The 19353-nt window shown below is 36.9% G+C and overlaps 1 protein-coding gene across 1 annotated transcript; it reads left to right on the forward strand.

Annotated features, from left to right (window-relative positions):
- The first annotated feature begins 13325 nt into the window (after positions 1-13325).
- MC2R (melanocortin 2 receptor) lies at positions 13326-14511 on the forward strand. Its single transcript, XM_030943116.1, has one exon. The coding sequence runs from the start codon at positions 13464-13466 to the stop codon at positions 14433-14435; it is 972 nt and encodes a 323-aa protein (XP_030798976.1). The 5' UTR covers positions 13326-13463; the 3' UTR covers positions 14436-14511.
- Positions 14512-19353: the final 4842 nt, after the last annotated feature.

A 19353-nucleotide genomic window follows, 5' to 3' on the forward strand; every position in this document is an offset into this window, starting at 1 on the left:
ATCTTCCCCATCAGACAAGCAAGCGAAGCAAATCATCCCAAGGGACCTGAACTTCAGATCCAAAGCTGCCTGATGCGTGCCACAGTCTTCCATTAGCAATTCTTGTCATGAACCAGGCTAGAAGGAGAAGAGGGAAGATCTCCTGCCTTGTAGGAGGTTCTGTAAGAGGAGAACACAAAGTTCTGGATATTTCTCTTCTAAGGTATTGGCTCCTCCTGAATGTTGAAAGACTAGAGCTTTCCAAAAAAAGTGAATTTATATCTGTCCTGAAGGTTTTATTGGTTACAAGCTCCTACAAAACCTTTAAGTTTTTTAACATAGTTACAGATACATTTTTAACAAGGAGAACGACCCAAATCTACATGATACAGATACATGCTGTCATTTATCTAAGTGTAATGAAAAATTAAGGATATGTATATTTTTGAAGGCAATTGTATTAATTAAAGTAGCTTTAATTGAAAACTAAATTAAGAGAAATTAACATTAATAAATAATCAACATTATTTTGTTGCTAGTGCTGAAAAACAAAATTAGTAAGAAAAAGCAAAAAAATATTCAGGAGCTCAAACAAATTGGAGATAATCACAGAAATAAAGTTCTTCATAGAAATAAATTTATAAATTGAGAAAAGTCACAGTATTCGCTTTTCAAAAGTGAAAATAATTAAATACTAATTTTGATTGTGGATAATCAAACTAACAAATGTGTCCTCTAGGTTTTCTATATTAAGAATATCCTCCAAAAGCTCCATAAAGAGGAAAAACAAGGAAAACAAACTAATTAGGAAACAAAAATTTAAAAACAAAAAGAAAAAAGAAAAATCTTAAAAACAAAAGCTTAAAAAACTATGTATTCCTCTTAGCTGTTCTTGTTTACACTTTTGAAGAAATTAATGTAATTTTTATAAGATTACTAAATTCTCCTGACATACTATTGACTGAATAGAAAATGTTTTCCATCCATGGAAAATGTTTTGGTCACCTTGAATACCAGTATTTGAGTAGAACCTGACCGCTACACTATGTGTGTGAAAGTTATCTCCCAGGGCAAAAGCAATATCTGCTTTTCCTTTTAAAACCTAACTAATTTTTCATGTTGAATAGCAACATTATACCTAGAACACTTGCAACAGCACAATACAAAAATAGCAAATCTAATTATTTATAAATAAGTAAATGTCAACATTTAATTAGACCACACAACTCCCACATGCAGTGTTTTTAATACACTCCCTGACTATGTTGTAGGACTCAACAAAATTTCACAGACAATTCCTTTTATAAATATTTATCCAAAAAGCCCAGATTCATCAAAAAACATCTCTACTGGCATTCTAATCCCATTTTTTATCGCTTGCTACATTTCAGCGTGCAAAATAAAACATGCTGACATCTGAAAAAGTTGGCGGAATCCTTCCTTCTTGGAGCTCTCTTTGACCATATGGCACTGCCTCAGGGGCAAATTCATTACCAGTGTACCTCCAGAAATTCCCTAAAACTTGCTTTGCTTTCATACTGCAAGTCACTGAAAAATTAATTGGTCGCATCTTTATGCAAATGCTGGATTACTAGTAATAAAACTGCAAATACTTACATATTTTTGATTTACCAATTTACAATTAGACTGTCTTCTGCTTAAGAAAAACCTCTTCTCCTGTTAATGTTTTCCCTAACCATCTGTCCCCAAAAGATCGTTGTTTGCTTTCTCATGACAGAGTAGCCTAATAGTTGCCTTTTCTGCAAAGCTCCAAGTTTGCACAGCATGTTGAAAATTGCTTGGAATAAAAAGCCGGCCTAACAGATCTACTGTGTAGCAAGAATTAAATGGCAGGCTAAATCCATGCTTGCTTGTTTTGTTAAAGGTCATGGCTACAGAATCTGAGATTTGGCTAAGTATTTTATGTAGCTAATAAACTACAGTTGATGTGTTCCCAGCATACTAGATGTGGAAAAAAAGTGTATACTGTGGAAATAGTATTTGTGTTGTTCTTGACCCTTCTGAGGTCACATTTTTCGGTCACTCTTCTTCTAACCAACACTACTGATCCTGTCTGCTCCTTGAAAGCCTGGACTATTTATAGATCTCTTTTCTGCTACAATTCCTATATCTCTTGCTCCCTTCACATGTTGTGAAAATACGGTTTATTTCCCGGAGTGTTCTTTTGAATTGAAACGCAGTAGGATGAAAACACATGCAATATGAGTGTTAAACTTGCTATATTTTTTTAGGCACTGAACTGGAAAAATCATTGTAACAAGTTTTTTGGGTGATAAGGTCAATCTCTAATTATTTTGCATTTTTCAACCTTCAAACTCAAATAATCTACTGATTTAATGGCTCAATAAATAGAAATAATAAATTTTATGCAGTGTGACAATAGAGATTCATTTTTTTATTTATGACATGCAATTCTAGCTGCTTTTTCATTATAATTCACTGTATTACATTTTTTTAATATTATATAGTTTTAAAAAAAATTGAATAACTCTTGGCTTCTCCCTGACAAATCCTTTCCTATTTACATACCTTCCCTTCACAAAACAAACAGAAAAGTCAAGAATTAACATTATAAAAACTGATCTGCCTAGAACTGTAGTGATTTATGCTTAGGTAGGTGACTCGTCACAGGGCATTTTAATTTATTTTTCACCTCTGATCCCTTTTCTAAATGCCCACAGCACCTTTCAGAATAAAACTCTGATAAATACTAACCTTCCTATTTCTTACAAATGTGCTTCCTCAAGCATTCACTTTGCATTTCCCCGTAGCATCACACACATGTACTGAGCAGCAGAGAGCCTCTGTGGCCAGGTCAAAAGTACAGGAAATGCATCCCAAGCTCTCCTGCTGCTCCAGCTTTGCACTCAGTGTGATCCTGGAGGCTGAGTGTTCTGTGAGCTGCAGGTAGAACTTGAGGGCATGATGCTGTCCCTTGCACATCTGCAGTCCCAGCCTTGTTGCGCTGGTTGGAGTGGCAATTCACACCATCCCTGAACAGAGGTATTTGTAATTCTAGTAGAGACATGCTGGAGTGCTGAGCTGATGTCTTTATTTTACATAGGGTCACAGAATGGTTTGGGTTGGGTTGGAAGAGACCTTAAAGACCATTTAGTTCTGACCCCACTACCATGGGCAAGGACACCTTCCGCTAGAAAAGATTGCTCAGAGCTCCATCCAGCCTGGCCTTAAACACTTCAAATGATGGGGCATTCACAGCTTCACTGTCTAAACATCATTATTTTGAGTTCTGACTCTACACTTAATTCTCAATTCAGACTTCTTCCAAACTTACTTGTTGCCCAAGGCTGAACGAAGCACTCTCTGTGCCTCCAGTGTGTTTATTTTCTCTGTAACCAAAATACAATGCAAGCCTGAATCTATGGACTTTTCCTTATTAACTATTTATCACAGCTTATGGTACAAAATTTTTTGTGCATACGGTATATTGTTAGTCTGTGTATTGCACTCTTAGGGTAGAGCAGAAATTCACAGCACAAGGAGTGAAGGCCTTCACAACTTTTGAGGCACCTAGTGAGTGTCTTCATGCACAAAGCACTGCAAAGAACCTGAATTCATAGGATGAGTTCTGCCTGACAATATAAAGAATGAGTACTCCTAAAGCTTGCTCCTGCAAGGACCATAACCAGCTAGATTTGAAGGAGGTTATTCAAATGCTGCACAATGCAGGAAAAAAAAATAGTAAACAAATGTTCTGCACTCCTGTGACACCAGCTGTCTTCTTGACTTTTTTCTATTTAATTATGTCTGCGTATCCTAATGGCACTCAGCGGGTTCAACTGGTCTAAAGAAAAGAAAATTAAAAGCAAACCTGTGTATAACTGAGGATGAAGAGTAAGAGTGAGACACTTTTTTTCTCCTTGAAAATTTGAAGGACACTCAGATGATGAATATACCTTCCACTTTTGAAGGTTTTTTAATTTTTTCAGATCCCCTCCCTTTGCATGTGTTGCTAAGTTTTTTCTCCTCCAGTCATTATGTTCCAGGGATCCAAATGACTCTCACTGAAGCTGTCAAACTGCTAATTGCTGGGAGTTTATGTTTTTACCAGTCCTGCTGCACAGAGATGAATTAAATCCTCATTTCTTGAGACTGAATTCCTTAGGTAGTTTGGAAGCAAACAAATTTACTTGGTTTATGCTGTTAAGAATATAATTCTGCTTTTGGGCATTGAAATTTAATTGCTATTTAATAGATCCAAGTGTGAAGCCTTTCCCTAGGGTAGCTCACTTATGCTATTCCTTCCCATTTGCTTCAGTAATAGGGCCAACCACATCTTCATGGAATGTTGCTAAAGCTCAGTACATTTTTTTAACCTTCACGAGCTGAATAATATATCTCCATAATGATCACTTGTATTTATTCAGACTAGTACAGCTGGATTTTGGTGCAGCTGAGTTCTCTCTACCTTGTTAACTTCTCAGTTCAGCCACCAGTTGTGTCTTTAGTAGAGATGACAGTTTGAAAACAAAGACAGTGACAATCATCTTGATGGCAATAAACATCTCACACCATCTCAACCATTTACCTGAGTGTTTAAATACTATTTATAATATAGCCCATGATCTTGTTGTGATTTACACACTCCTCCTTCCAAATACTAGGAAGGAACATTATAAAGAGGAGTAGCTGACAAGAAAATCCATCTGAAACAGAATATTTTCCCTTTGACTGAGCAGTTTTTGCTTTTTCTTTTTTTTTTTCCTATAAATGTTTCAAGAGACGGCGGATAATTTATTTAAAGAGATCCTAATTCAAGGTTGTGCCAATGAAACAACTGTCGTCCTCTTTGATTTAGATGTTCCAATCTTTCCCTTACGCAAAGGCTGTGTTGGCTTCATTTCCTTTATAAATAATCTTGCTCCAGAGCTGCCAGCAAACTGACTCACAAGTGGTTTCACCAGCAGGTAAGTGGAGGTTTACAAAATATATCTAATGTCAGAAAGCCTCCTTGGAGAAATTAGAAATATGCAATGTTATAGTGGAATGAAGTGCCATATTTCCTAATATTCCCTGAAATCTTTCATCTTCCAGTCATTCTTCTTTAAAGCAAAATTTTGGCAGGGGTTTTATGCCTCTTGTATGAAGACTGAGTAAGATTATCCTCTTTACCAATGGAAGTTAAGTTATAGAGCAGGAAAACTTCTATTGAAATGTTTATCTTTTGTTTACTGTTTTTCCTGCTTCAACTCTTTTGGGTTTTTTCACTGCATCAGCCAGAGGCCACATATCCCTCAGAGACTTTCTAGCTGGTCATCAATGAGTGCTCTTCTGAGTCTGGACTGTGAATTATCTGAGGAGGGCTACGTCTGCCAGGTATGGTTTTGTTGTATTCATTTTGTTCAGGGAGGCCAAATTCTGTTGTCACTTGCTCAAGTGCAAGTATTGAATAATTCCATTGATGTACCTGACAGGTACAGATTTCTCAGACGACTGTGTGGTTTGCTGCACTCTAATTGCCAATACTTTTAGATGCTTAATCCTGTGTCAATCAGCAGCACACAAGAGAGGAAGGCAGAGAACATCAGCAGTCTCTGCCTTGAAGCAGATAACCACAAATGAGGGCAGAGCAAGTGTCTCTGCTTAAAACTTGTTGTTGTAGATAAACGGAACTATTATTTATCCTTTGACTTTCTCTGTCAGACCAGAAACAGAAGGCAAATTTTACCACATGCACACACACCCACACCCATACCCCCTATATATACCTGTAATTCCCTGATACCTGTGTAGAAGTGGAAATACCTGTGCTGCCACAGCATCATTGCCATAGCGGTTCCACATTCATGGGAATGTGCATGGGAAAAACAAGCTAAAATTACCTAATCTTAGATATCTTCATAAATCTCCCACACCTCTCCAGAGGTGGCTTGGGATGACAGCACACCTTTTGCAATGAGATTTTGTCTACTTCCACCTATAGCAGAAGCCACAGTAGCACTGAATGCCAACATGCAAGCAGACTAAAGCTTTATGTGGCCACTACTGCAAATGCAAGTAGATTTCTACAGTCTTGGAGAATTCAGATATGAGTCCTTCCACGCTTTTTTCCTACTCATTCTCCCTCCCAGGCATATGGAATGAAGATGGCTCTGAAAAGACAAATCTAAAAGGGATATTTTCTTCAACTTGCCCATCTATTGAACGAATCTTTTAATCGTTGTCTTTCACTACGTTACATTGCTTTTTAGCATAAATGGATGTAAATATATTCATTCAGTGGCAAGACAAAAAGCACAATGGCACTTTGAAGTAGCTCTCAGGAAAGAAGATGCTGTATTTTTGATTAATGTTTTTGTTTCAATAAGAGATACCTAATACATACCATAAGATAATGCATTTAACAGCAGGCTACATGCTATAAATCCACATCCTTGTTTTCTGTCATTTAAAAATATTAAATATTACTCTAATGATACCATCTACTTTGACTATTATTTTGTTTGCAACTATTGAAGAAAACACAGCCAGAGAAAAAGATGGCTGGCTCCTAGAAGAGCAGCTAGGGGTGCTTCTTTCCTTAGAGCAGAAACACAGGAGTTCTTTTTCATTAAATGGTAAATGCTTTTCTGTAAAGAAGATTTCCTTAATGCTTGTTGGTAACATTTTTGTGAGGCATTATTAATGGCAAACAGTGATTTAGTGGAAAGTGTAAAACAGAGCAATGGCCTCCAGAAATGTCACTTGAAGGCCTCTTGATTGATTTTACCAAGATCCCAAAGAACTATTCACCCTGTGTTCAAATTCAATATAATTTTTCATTCTTTGTAGAGATTTACAGCTTTATAGGCTTAAAATTAATTTATTCTGAAAACAAATAGGAAAGAATAGTGTCATAAAAGCCAGCTACAAAGTCTGGGGCACAATAACTATTGTTTCAAAGAAACATGCATCTTTCCACTATAATCTTAATAAAAAAGCATATTTAGTAGGCACTGATCACTGTAGCTTGTCACCAAGTGTCTCCAATGCCATCAGACTGATCTGAGGGTGAATGATGTGACCAAAGGTTATAAGTATGCCACTTCCAAAGCAATTACCTGCATCAGACAGAGCAAGCTTGGTTTGGTTTGGTCTTTTGAGGTTTTTTTTTAGGTAGATTGCATTGTAAAAATTACAACTGACTAATAATTCTATTTCTTAGTATATCACAATACCTGTATTTCTTAACATATCCCAACTTTGCAAAGCAACAGAAACCTTGCAGTGAGGCTCCACATTTCAGGAAAAAAACTCTCATGATTCCATATACTGTCCAGCAGTAAGGACAGGGGAAACCTTCACTGCAATTTCACTCCCTTCCCTGATAGCTGTGTAGTAAATTACTTGCAGAAGTTTCCCCTCTCCAGGGCACAGCGTGTTGTCTACACTGGTGAGAAGGCTGCTCCAAAGTGTACTGAAAAAGGAAGCAGAACACCAGTGAGAAGTGCATCAATGAATTTACAGCCCTTGATTTTGTACAGGTCCTAGCTTTAATCTCTACAGGTTACTCATTTTCATTAAATTGTCCACACACTTGATATGAAGAAGATTATTTCACTGAAAGACATTGTGAAATAAAGTGCACTAATGACTCTGTTAACATTCTGTGTTTATGCCTTTTTACAAAACAAGAGTCTTTACATAACCTCCAACATTTTATGCAGCTTTTTTTTAGTTCCAGGTACCTCAGCTAACAGCATAGCTTACAGACTCAGAAATTGTATGTGAAAAATGATCCTGCCACAAGGATTTCATCAATTAGAAAGTGTTTGCTGGATTTTCAGATTTAATATTTTCTCTCCGCCTTTTTAATCGTTCTGCCATTTCATTCATAAGTATCCTAAATAATTCCTTTTTCCTCTATGCTACTGAAAAGATTTATTTTGTTAAGGATATTAAGAGCTCAGTCCATCCTTTTTAATCCTTTTTACTTTACGTGCTTCCAGTATCTTTGCTGAAACACCCAGGGCTATGCACGTCTTGCATGAAGCTACACTCATATGATAGAGAGAGAAGTAGTCCTGATCAGTTTGTTTCTGCATAGCTTAGATGCCTTATTACTTTTTTGGTTTTTTTGGCAACAAAATCTTAGCATAGTGAATATACCCAACCTTAAATATGAATAAGAAAATCTTTCCTGATTTTTCCTTATTCATAAAACAAACACATAATTGTGTTACCTTGGTGCTTCTCCTAAGGAAATAAGAAAGAGACGTATCCATAAGAAGTAAACCAAACATTCAAATTTTTTTCAGCTGTAATCTTTGCAAGATCTTCAGTCTGTTCGGTTTATGATTTGGTCAGAAAATGCTTTTATGCAGTTTACAAAGCCAGGAAAAAAGAAGTCTCTTCAACATATGCACACATGTCATACATTTAAAATTTCAGCAAGTATGTTTGCACCTTAATTTCACTCTGGAAAACATGTTTAAAAGGAAGTCACAGTTGTAATCACGTGAGTGAAATTTTGGCAGTAGTTAACCCAATTGGTATATGCACAGCTTTAGATACAACAATATTTTTTAAAGTATTTAACTTTAAAAAAAACATGCACACTTCCCTTCTTTGCTTCCTCACTTTTCTTCAAAAAGTGCCATCTCTATCAATGTGAAGTTATTTCTAAGAAAATAGCAACGCTGAAATCATATGGGACATACACTCACTATCCTGGCGCAGTAAATCACTGAGACACATGGCAGTGAACACCCTTGCACAAAAAAAGTTTATCTAGGCCTGATAACAGTTCATGAACTCGAGATTAGGAAACACAATGTTATGTAATGTCCATGCATGTGAAGAATTAGAATAGCTCTGATCAGTCATTAATGCTTGGCTGACACTATTTTCTTGAACACTAGAGGGAGATCAAAGCAAAAGAATAAATTACCTAATATAGCACAGATACTAATTGCAGTTGTTAATAAAATTTAAAAAGATTGTTAGATGAAGATCCAGGTATTTTAGCATCTCCAGTTTTCCTCACTGTTTTCACATACCCTTATTTGATATTGTTTTACCTACACTGTAATTTTAAAAAATAAAAGAAAACAGGATAAAAATAGTTAGACAGAAAATGATTCTATCAAAGCCACCAGTACTCTACTCTGGTATAAATTGGTTTTTCATATGAAATATGTTTACTTTGATGAGAAGATACAAGTTCTAGCAATTGAACAATGAAATGTGAAATGAAAAAGTACCACGGGGTACTTTTTCCTAGCTGTACCTACAGCAGTAAGCAGGAGAAACTCATGTTCCTTCCTTTGAAAAAGATATCTCTGTTCCACCTCAATGCCAGCAACTGAGATGTTTCACATTGAGAAGTGAAAAATTCTGATTTCTGAAGGATGAAAATTAATGCCATCACTTTTTTGTGATCACGGGCACTGTTTTGTTCAGTGTTTGCTGAACAAAGTTTTTGACATATAATGCTGAATTTAAAATATAGACTTCCTTAGTTTTATATGAAAGAAAGTTACCAGATGTGCACCTTTTTACCATCCCAGTTACTGATGGGAAATACCAATGCCTTCAGAAGGATTCTTATATAAAGAAACAATACTTGGACAATATCAAAGAACTGTGCTGCCGCTAAATTTTAGCAACTTTCTTGGATGCTTTCTACACCATTTCAGTCTGTTTAATAAATGGTGAAAGATTTAAAATCAAGGTCATTTGAGGAAACTATTTTCTTCAAGAGTTTAACAATTACAGCTGAGGATGTTTCACTTATGATCTGCTACTGTTCCTCAAGCAGGCAGGTTTCTTTTTGGGATTCTTTTGTACAGGCCATGCTGAGGTAGCTTAAGCATGGTCAACCTAGATGTGAGTGAGATATTTTCTATATTTTGAGACAGACAGAAAAGCTACAGGAAGTAGAGAAGCTGACAGGGCCTTTAGGAGCCTGTATTTTTTAGAGTAATTCCTCTGGCACAATTACTTCTAATGACTGTAAAGAACCATACGATGTGCAGGGCAAGGCAGGATCAGGCTTGATGTGTTTTCTCACTTACTTGCTTGTTCAGGGTTAAGCCAGACTGGCAGACAAAAAGAAATTCCCATTAAAGCACATAGGGATCATCCTGTCCTCATAACTCACCTGCCTATAACAAGTCCAGCCCCTCTTGTCCCCATGAAAGCCATTACCTACCTGTTAAAGAAAAAAAAAAAAAAAAAAAAAAGGAAAAAAAGGTTGCCATTTTCTTGTTTTACAGCTTTAAAAGCTAAGCCTCCACATCCATGTTTTTGAGTGGCTTATTTCCTTCTTAAATGCTTGTTACTCCCAGAAAAGTTAGAAACAAGGGAAAAGGTATTTGTCACTAGTTTTTTGTCAAATGTATCTTGATACAAAATTGCAACAGCTTGAACGCGAGTGACTGAAAAAATACATTGCTCCTGTCTGTGGGACTTTGGCTGACATTTTCAGACAAAGGAGGTCATTCTAAGTTGCACCAGGCAAGGGAAACCAACCTGAACAGATTACCTGGTGTCCCAGTGAAAAAGCTTTGGAGCTAGCTAGAGATAAAGGCATAGAAACAAGTGCTAGTAGATTGGAGACTTTGGAGAACTGAGGGAAGGTTATGGCATTTCTAGAGACAAATGAGCACCTATTTATATACAGAGTGGATTGTGAAATACACTACTTACACTATGTCTGATACACAAATCCCTTATTCTGTTCCATTCCTTCCAAATTACTTTTTTTTCCCAAAAAATTTGGATATATAGAACCAGGAATTCATACATTTCATGGTTCTGAAAGAAATAATTGGTTCTACATAATTGGCTTGTTATCACAGCTGTTTTGTGCAGTCCTAAAGCTGAAGAAACTACTCAGTACCCTTTTTATTTACTAACAGCTATTTAGAGAGTAAGTACATCTTGGGGTCTCTATGATAAAGGAAGTATGGTTTGCTATTAAAGAAATTATAGATGAAAAAAAAAAAGCCCCTGGGAAATTATACAGTATTAAGGTATATAATTTTTTAACCATATCTTCTCATTATAGTTCACAGCTGAAATTACTTTTATTGCTATTGCAGCTGACCTGGCCAGTTTATTTAGTATTTTGACGTCGAGGGAAATGTGTTATTTATTTATTCAGTGAATTAAGTTTTCATCCAATTAAAAATAAAGTCAAGACCAGACCTATTATTCCCAGACCTTTCAGATGCTAAGTCATTGTATTTCTACTGCAGAGAAATTTGTATTTTAGTTATCTGTAGGCACAAGACACACGGGAGAGAATTGTGGTTTGTGCCCAAGGCTAATGCTCTGGAGCACCGGGAGTTCCCAGCATCTTCAAGGGTTTTCTCAGCCTTGCCACAAGCTGAAGTACTGGGGCTGGTTCTAGCTGTGCATTATAAACCAGTGCAAACAGGCTGTCGTGGTTTGAGAGGAAGTTTTTTTGGCTTTCTATTGATTGTTGGAAAACAACATTAAGTGATGTAATTATTCCATTTATTGTAAATGCAGCAAAGCTCTTATGAATTAACTGCTCTTAGCTTAAAACAAAATTACTGTAAAATTATAAGCAGCAGATGTAATATACCATGCCATTCACAATATTATATCTTTTCAGTGAAGGAAACTTCATGTTTTTCTGGTAGATTATTTCAGCAATATGACTATATCAGCAAAGAAGCATTCTTGAAATTCTGTTTTGAGAAAATAGCAATTTAATAAATGTTTGCTAGCTGATTCTCCTGTTTAAATCTTATTGAAATGAAGTTTTGTCTGAAGTGTCTGTGCTGACTTCCTATAAAGAATGAAAATTGGTAACAGAGTGCTAGATTAGAAATCATTAAACTTAACTGTGACAGTAGCTCCAGGTGAGAATAGGAAAAACATATCATTACAAAGACATTGTCAAGTTTCTTATTTTTGTTAGTAACTTCTTCCATCACATACTGACAGATGCCAGCCTAATTATCTTTGGGAATGTCTACACATGCTGCAGTGCAATACAGTTCATTCAGCCCGTGTTTTCAGATATGTATGGGTACTCTCCTGAATGCTTCTAGTTTCATCAAATTTGAGATGGCTGGTGCTCCAAGCCTTGTTTGTACACAAAATAAATGAAACTTTTAACTTCTCCTTTTGAAACAGTAACTGTGTGTTATAATATTCAGCAACCCTGATCATGAACAAATGTCCAAAAAATATCAAGATTTACTGATATGAAAGTGTCAAAGAAAGCTGGTTTAAACTTAAAAACAGAGGGGGAATAATCAAACTTTAGACTCATTTAGGCTAGAAAACATCTTTAAGATCATTCAGTCCAGCCATTAACCCAGCACTGCCAAGTCCACCACTAAACAATGTCCCTAAGGGTCACATCCATACCTCATTTAAATACCTCATAAGATGGTGACTCAACCACTTCTCTGGACAGCCTGTTCGAGTGCTTGACAACGCTTTCAGTGAAAATATTATCTGTAAAGAAGGGGACTTTCTAAATATCAAAATTGCATCTGTATGTCTGAAATTGGCTATGAAGACAAGAAGAAAAACTCTCTCTTATAGTTTATGGGTCATATCCAAGCTAAATAAGTATCATATCAATTTATACATTAATGTAAAGAGTAAAAAGTCTATTCCTTTGGAAAGATTCCTATATGCTTGGATGTAGTTTAGATTAGGATCATTATGGAAAAAGGAAAACATCATCCCAATGCTGAAATAATATTTGGGGTTTTAGATAGTTGTAAAATGCAGACAAGAAGAAGTTATACTTCGGATCTTAGAAATACTTTCATGGAATCAAAAGACAGTTTCAATCTAAATTAAAAGGAAGCCTCTCACTAACATCTAACATGCCTCTAGATACATCTATTTTTTAATGTTCACATCTAAATTGAGGGCATTTCATTACACCATCAACAGTGTGGAGGTAAACATGTTATTGTTCTGAACAAGAGTTTATCTTGGCATTAGTTTTATTTGTGTCTAATAATGCTGAAAATCTTGTGAGAACTGCCAGAACTTTGTTTCTCAAAGAAAACAGCTGGGCCAGTAAAGATTGCCAAACCCTTCAAGTCTGTAAGATTAGTTTCAGTAAATGTGGGATGCACATTAGTAAAGAAAATTACAAAAATTTTTTTAAATCACTTTGAAGCTAAAAGAGAATTTACACTTTGATTCTCTTTAAGCTTTAGTGAAGCCTTGAACAGCTCCTATTTAATCCAATTTTTTTTTCTCTATGGTTATTATAGATGTGCTTTAAACTGCAATAGATAATATTTCAAATATCTATTTTTGCCTCATATGTGTGGTCAATTTCTTCCTGATATTTGTGTTTCTACATGTCTTATTGTAGGACAAATTCCAGACATTTCAATTAAGTCTTAAAATTGCTCCAGATGAAGGAGAGAGCCTTGTTCAAAAGAAGAATGGCCTGATTGACAGGCCAGCCTCACAATAAAGCCAAACCTGAAAAAGAAGCAACCCAGATTCTTTCCATGACCAGAAGAATGAGCACTGAGAGACCTTCCAACTTAATCAAACACCCAGGGCAGACAAGCATTCCATCCCTTGAAAACATAAGCGATTTTTCATTAAATATCACTGACTGCACCCAGGTTGTGGTGCCAGAGGAAGTTTTTTTCACTGTTGCTGCTGCTGGGATACTGGAAAATCTACTTATCCTCATTGCTGTTGTGAGAAATAAGAATTTACACTTGCCCATGTACTTCTTCATTTGCAGTTTAGCCATTTCAGACATGTTAGGTAGCTTGTACAAAACTCTGGAGAACATCTTTATCATCTTGTGCAAAATGGGATACCTGACGCGTCACGGAGACTTCGAGAAAAAACTGGATGATGCCATGGATTCCATGTTCATTCTGTCTCTGCTGGGGTCTATTTTCAGCCTGCTGGCCATTGCAGCAGACAGATACATCACTATCTTCTACGCTCTGCGGTACCACAATATCATGACACTGAGGAGGGCCTTGGTTATCCTGGCCATCATCTGGGCGTTCTGTGCCGGCAGCAGCATTGCCATTGCCCTCTTCTCCTATGAAGCAGCGACAGTCATTCCCTTCACCATCCTGTTCCCTTTGATGATGTTTTTCATATTCTGCCTCTATGTCCACATGTTCCTCCTGGCTCGATCTCATGCCAAAAAGATTGCCTCACTGCCCAGCAGCACCGTCCATCACAGAACTAACACGAAAGGCGCCATCACGCTGACTATTTTCCTTGGAGTTTTCCTTTGCTGTTGGGCCCCCTTTGTTCTTCACATCCTCTTAGCAAGGTTTTGCCCACACAACCCTTACTGTGCCTGCTACATGTCCATTTTCCATGTGAATGGGACACTCATCATGTGCAATGCCATCATCAACCCTATGATTTTTGCATTCCGAAGCCCAGAATTGCGGAGTACATTTAAGAAGATGTTCTACTGTCCCAGGTCAAGCTGCAACTGGTGAACACTTCATCAAAAATGAAAATTATAGAAGCATTTATGGGCTGCTGTGCAACATCAGTGTGAAGAGATAAAAATACCAACAATTACACCCAAAGTAATGATATGGTTGTAGTATATTGCCAGAGATTTTTCAGTTACCAAAGAATGAATAAAAAATAAGTAAGCACACAAATCTTTGTCAACCAGACCTCCACACTAAGCTAATTCTGCTGATAATTTTCATTCAAGGGAAAAAAACTAAACAAATGTCTTAATTACCTTTTGTCATTTCAGAAAAATCCAAACTAAAATCTGCATCATGTTGCATTACCTCAGACATGAGCAAATTCATTTTGTATAAATAATTTCAATTCAATGCATATACTACTTTAAAATTCTGTTGGTTAAATTGCAACAAAGTGAACATTTGTTTCTAAACCATGCATTTGAATAAAAGTATATGGTTAAGTAGAAAACGTGGACGTGTAATTTTGCTGTAAAAGGGAACTCAAGACTCTTCTTTAACATCTAATCTCCTTAAAATCATGCAATTAGTGATCTCTAAGTTTCAAAAGCAACTTTTGGAGTGTAAGTCCAAAATAATAGGATAGTTTGATTAAAAAGCTATTTTTAGTCACTGAAGTGTTGTTTCCAACATAAAGTTGTCATGCCAGCAAAGACGGGTTTTGAATTTTAAAACCCCTAAGCCAGGTCTGAACTAGCAAAGGGGATTGCTGAGCTTGTCAGTGCCAGTTCTCTTCAATAAAATAATAACCTCCACAGACAGGAAAAGCACTTTGATTCAACCATGGCATGCTACCACAAAGAATTCAAAAAAAAGTAATACCAGAGATAAAATTCAAACACTTCCAAGTCAGCCACCCAGGTAAGGAAGCAACTATCTGGTCTGGAAGGATGCTACAAAGCAGACTGTAATTTAAAAACTCTTGTGAGAAAATTTTGAATTGTTCCTGCCAAAATAATACAGAGCTCACAAAACTTTAAGGCAGAATGGCTTTCAGCAGTAATACATCCTGAAGCAGTCCAGAGGAAATGGTGAGGAATTAACCTCACAGTAATTCAAGGAAGTCATTCAGCTGTGCCAGAGAGAAGTAGTAAGAGAATTTCAAGAGTATGGAACATGGACAAACCATATGAATTCATGTTATCTTGGGTTGAATGAAGGACAATAAACCTGAAAGCCTCTACAGACCTACAAAAATCAATTGGAAAAGAGATACGAAAATGAAAATTTTTCAAACCTATGCATGTATTGCAAAAAAAAGGTTCATCTATAAAATGCAAGTTTAGAAAGGAGTTCAGATATAATCACATATTTTATTTTAATGAGAATTGCTTCATTTCCATCAAATAGCAGAATAAATGTAAAGCTGCACAGAAAGAAATGACTGTTAGAATTGGGGGGGAAAGAAAAGAAACATACAAATTAAAGAAAAGGTAAAACAAAACATCTACAGTACTGCAGTGCCCTGTGCTCAAAAATGATGAATTTTAAAATGATAAAAAATGTCGGAAAGAAAATTGTGATCAAGGCAGAGCTCATATTAACTCTGCAATGCATGAATTATCAGCCAAATGTTCCTTCCCTCAAAACATTATTTTCCATCTGCTTCTCTAAAGCAGACATTGTTAAGAGAGATTCCACCATGTTAGAAGTGAATGCATCCTGTAAGGAAGACTACTCTAACTCTACACATGCAAAGACTCCACATTCACAATGAGCTGTCCAAATGTAAATTATTCTTATCATAAAATTATTCATACCTCATAACACCTAAACATGGAGAAAAAATCATTAAAGAAAACACCAAACATTTAGCCCCACAATGAGGAACACTCAAGAGAGATTCATGTCAAAATCTAAAATTCAGCAGTAAAAAATATTATTGAAATTCTATTAAAAGTCCTTTGATAAGGACTCCTCTCATGGAGATGCTGGCAGTTAGGGCTTGGAGAGGTACCCCCGTGAAAGCAGGGGATGGACAAGGTCATGGCTACAGCAGACCTCAGGTGGTGCCACCAGCTACTGTATTTTTCTACCACACCAGCCAGTGGCAGCTCAGGGTGGTCCTGGCAAGTTTGGTTAAGCCTGTCTGCCTTTGGCCCTCATCTGACTGCCCTCACCTACAGAAAAGTTTCAGGGACTGGCTGGTGCCAGCCTCCCTTTGTAGCATCCCCATGCCTGGGGGAAAGAGGCAGTGGCCACTCACAGACCCCAGGAGACAGAGACCAGCTCCCACCCCTGCACTGCCATTTTTTCTGCTTTGCTTTGCTTTGCTTTGCTTTGCTTTGCTTTGCTTTGCTTTGCTTTGCAATGAGGACCTGGACTTCTACCTTGCCTGACAAAATCCATCCCATGGGCACACCTTTGATCGTCTTCCCCTGAGCCCTCCTTCAAGGGCAGAGCAAACTGTTCTCCAGTAACCCATCTGCCCACTCCTCCCCAGCTATCCCACTGCCTTTCCCAGCACCATCCCCAAGCCTCCAGGCACCATTTATCTGCAAAACACAGAGCAGCTGTGATTATGCAGGTTATGGACCAGTGAGATTTTTTTTCCATCTAGCTTGTTAAAACAAGAAGTCAACACCTAGGCAGTAAGATTTTGGTAGGTTTTATCCCACACTGCTTTCTTTGACTTAAAAATATTTCTGCAGTCACTGACACTGAACCTCAGATTGCCTTGAGATCCAAGCACTGTCTGGAACTGGTTCCCACCTTGTCTTACCAGAAATGAAGTGCCTGCTCTCCTAGCCTACCTGGACTCAGCTGTGAATGCACTCAAACCAATATCCCAAAACATCTGTTCCTGTCATGATGCCTGAGCAACACCCAAACTTACAGTTCAGGGTAATCTCTTTAAACTGATGTAGACGCTTGATGGCTCTCACTGTTATACTCTGTGTCTAATACACAGACAACCAGCAAGACTGGAAAAAGGTTGCAGGGTAGACAGGTTGCAAATAATGAAAACTGCTTATTTTTCTCCATTTTTGTGTTAGAGACAAAAGGATTTGCCATGTTCACTGTGTAAATTTGTAATAAGTGATCCTGTGCATTTGCAATACAGCTGAAAGCTGTGTCTACAATATTAGATCTCAAGCTGACCCTGGGGGTTATGTAAGGCGTCGATATAAAATTCAAAATACACATGTAAACATTTTTTCAGTTTGCACTAGTTGTGATTAAATAGAGCATTCTCTTGAAAATATTCCCTTCGTGGAAAGAAAGAGTCAGGAAGGACACAAAATATATTCGAATAAAAAAACCTCTCCAAAGATTTTAATTTTTCAGTCTGCCTGCATTTCTTGCATGTTAACAGGTGGGTAAATCTCTATGCATTATCTCCTAATTGCCTGTAAATTTTTACTTGCATTTTAGTTGTCCACTGTCCAAGCAAGTTTCTCTGTCACATACCCATGTCTCCATATACTTACCTATGTTGCTTTTTGAACAGATTCTGTAAGCCACGATTTTTTGAAGCTTTCATTGTATTGTGCTGAAGTCACTATTGAAATTTTCACTGAATTCTGAAATTCTCACTTTTATATTAACATGTAAAAGTGAAGACTTTTCTCAGATTTTGGAACTTCTCTTCATCTGCCCAGCTTGAAAAGTTTAGGAGGCAGAATTATACCTTAACTTTGGGAGAAAAAAAAAGTTAATTTTGGATTCTACCAGAAGCTAATAAGCCTGAAAGGAACATCCAGTTCTTTGAAGATCACAGGCAATGCTACAATCAATGTTTCATTTGGAAGGGTCCACAGAACTTTACATGCCTGTGGCAACAAAACATTTCCCAGTCACTTATTGCAAAACCAAAGAAGAAAAACTCCTCCTCCCTTTTTATTGTTTTGAACTGAACTTCGTGTTCAGGAATAAACCAAATCTGATAATGACACCCAGAGGAATTAATTCCACTGAAAGAGTCAGTATGCCAGTGAGAGACAAACTTGCAGTTTGATTTTGTTTACAAATTAACAAGACGAGCACAGTTTATTCATGAGAAAATATAGTTTAGAGTTAGTTTATTTATGTGAGAAAAATCTTGTTTGTATGAATTGCTGTTCTGGACAAGGCTTTCAGAAAAATAGGTGCCCTGGACTCCTATCAGCCAAACAAAATTTCAGTTTTTCAAACAAAACTACATTCTTCAAATGAAACATTTATTCAAACAGAATTATACACAAGTAGGGCCTAGTTTATTAATTCTCTCAAGGTAATTTCAGCAGAGAGCTATCCATTGTGTCCTTATCATTCAACAGCACTTTAATACAGCTTTATTTGAAGTGTTATTTCTCAGAAGACACAATGCTGTTGTAAGCTTCCAATTCAAAGAGGATGACTTAAAGTACAATTCTGGAGAACTGAGTGTGACCACTAAACAAACACTTTTCATGTCCACTGAAAGCAGTTTTCTTACACCCTCAAATCCCCTCACACCTATAAGACAAAATCAGACTATTGAACTTTCACACATAGTCTAATGAGTAACCATTAACTATCAAATAATTCTGCATAACACCACCTCTGGAGTACAAATTCTTACTGAGTAACTAAAATCATTTATTGCTTTTGAAAATTGTGGGGGTTTTTTTACATTAAGACAATGAGATGGGTTTGTTAGTCCACATTCCATTGCTTTATCAGCAATTTTACACTACCATTTATTACAACTTCAGTCCCTGAACAGCTACCCTTAAACTTTGTACTATCTGAATAGAGATAGTACATTTGTGGGTGGAGTTACTCCATTGGCAGCTTCTCACCCTCTGACAACCTAACCAAGGATAGAGGAGATGCAGCACGTGGCCCAGGTAGACACTTGCATTGACATTTCAGCTGTAGTTAGCTGTATAGAAGGGTCTCCAGCACAAAAATACTCCTTTGGGGCCCTGATGGACCCCAAAGGAGTCCCATG

The sequence above is a fragment of the Camarhynchus parvulus genome, chromosome 2 (genome assembly GCF_901933205.1).
Source record: "Camarhynchus parvulus chromosome 2, STF_HiC, whole genome shotgun sequence".
Taxonomy (NCBI): domain Eukaryota; kingdom Metazoa; phylum Chordata; class Aves; order Passeriformes; family Thraupidae; genus Camarhynchus; species Camarhynchus parvulus.

Excerpts from the sequence above, each read along its gene's own strand:
- MC2R (XM_030943116.1), top strand. The coding sequence starts at position 13,464 with ATGACCAGAAGAATGAGCACTGAGAGACCTTCCAACTTAATCAAACAC.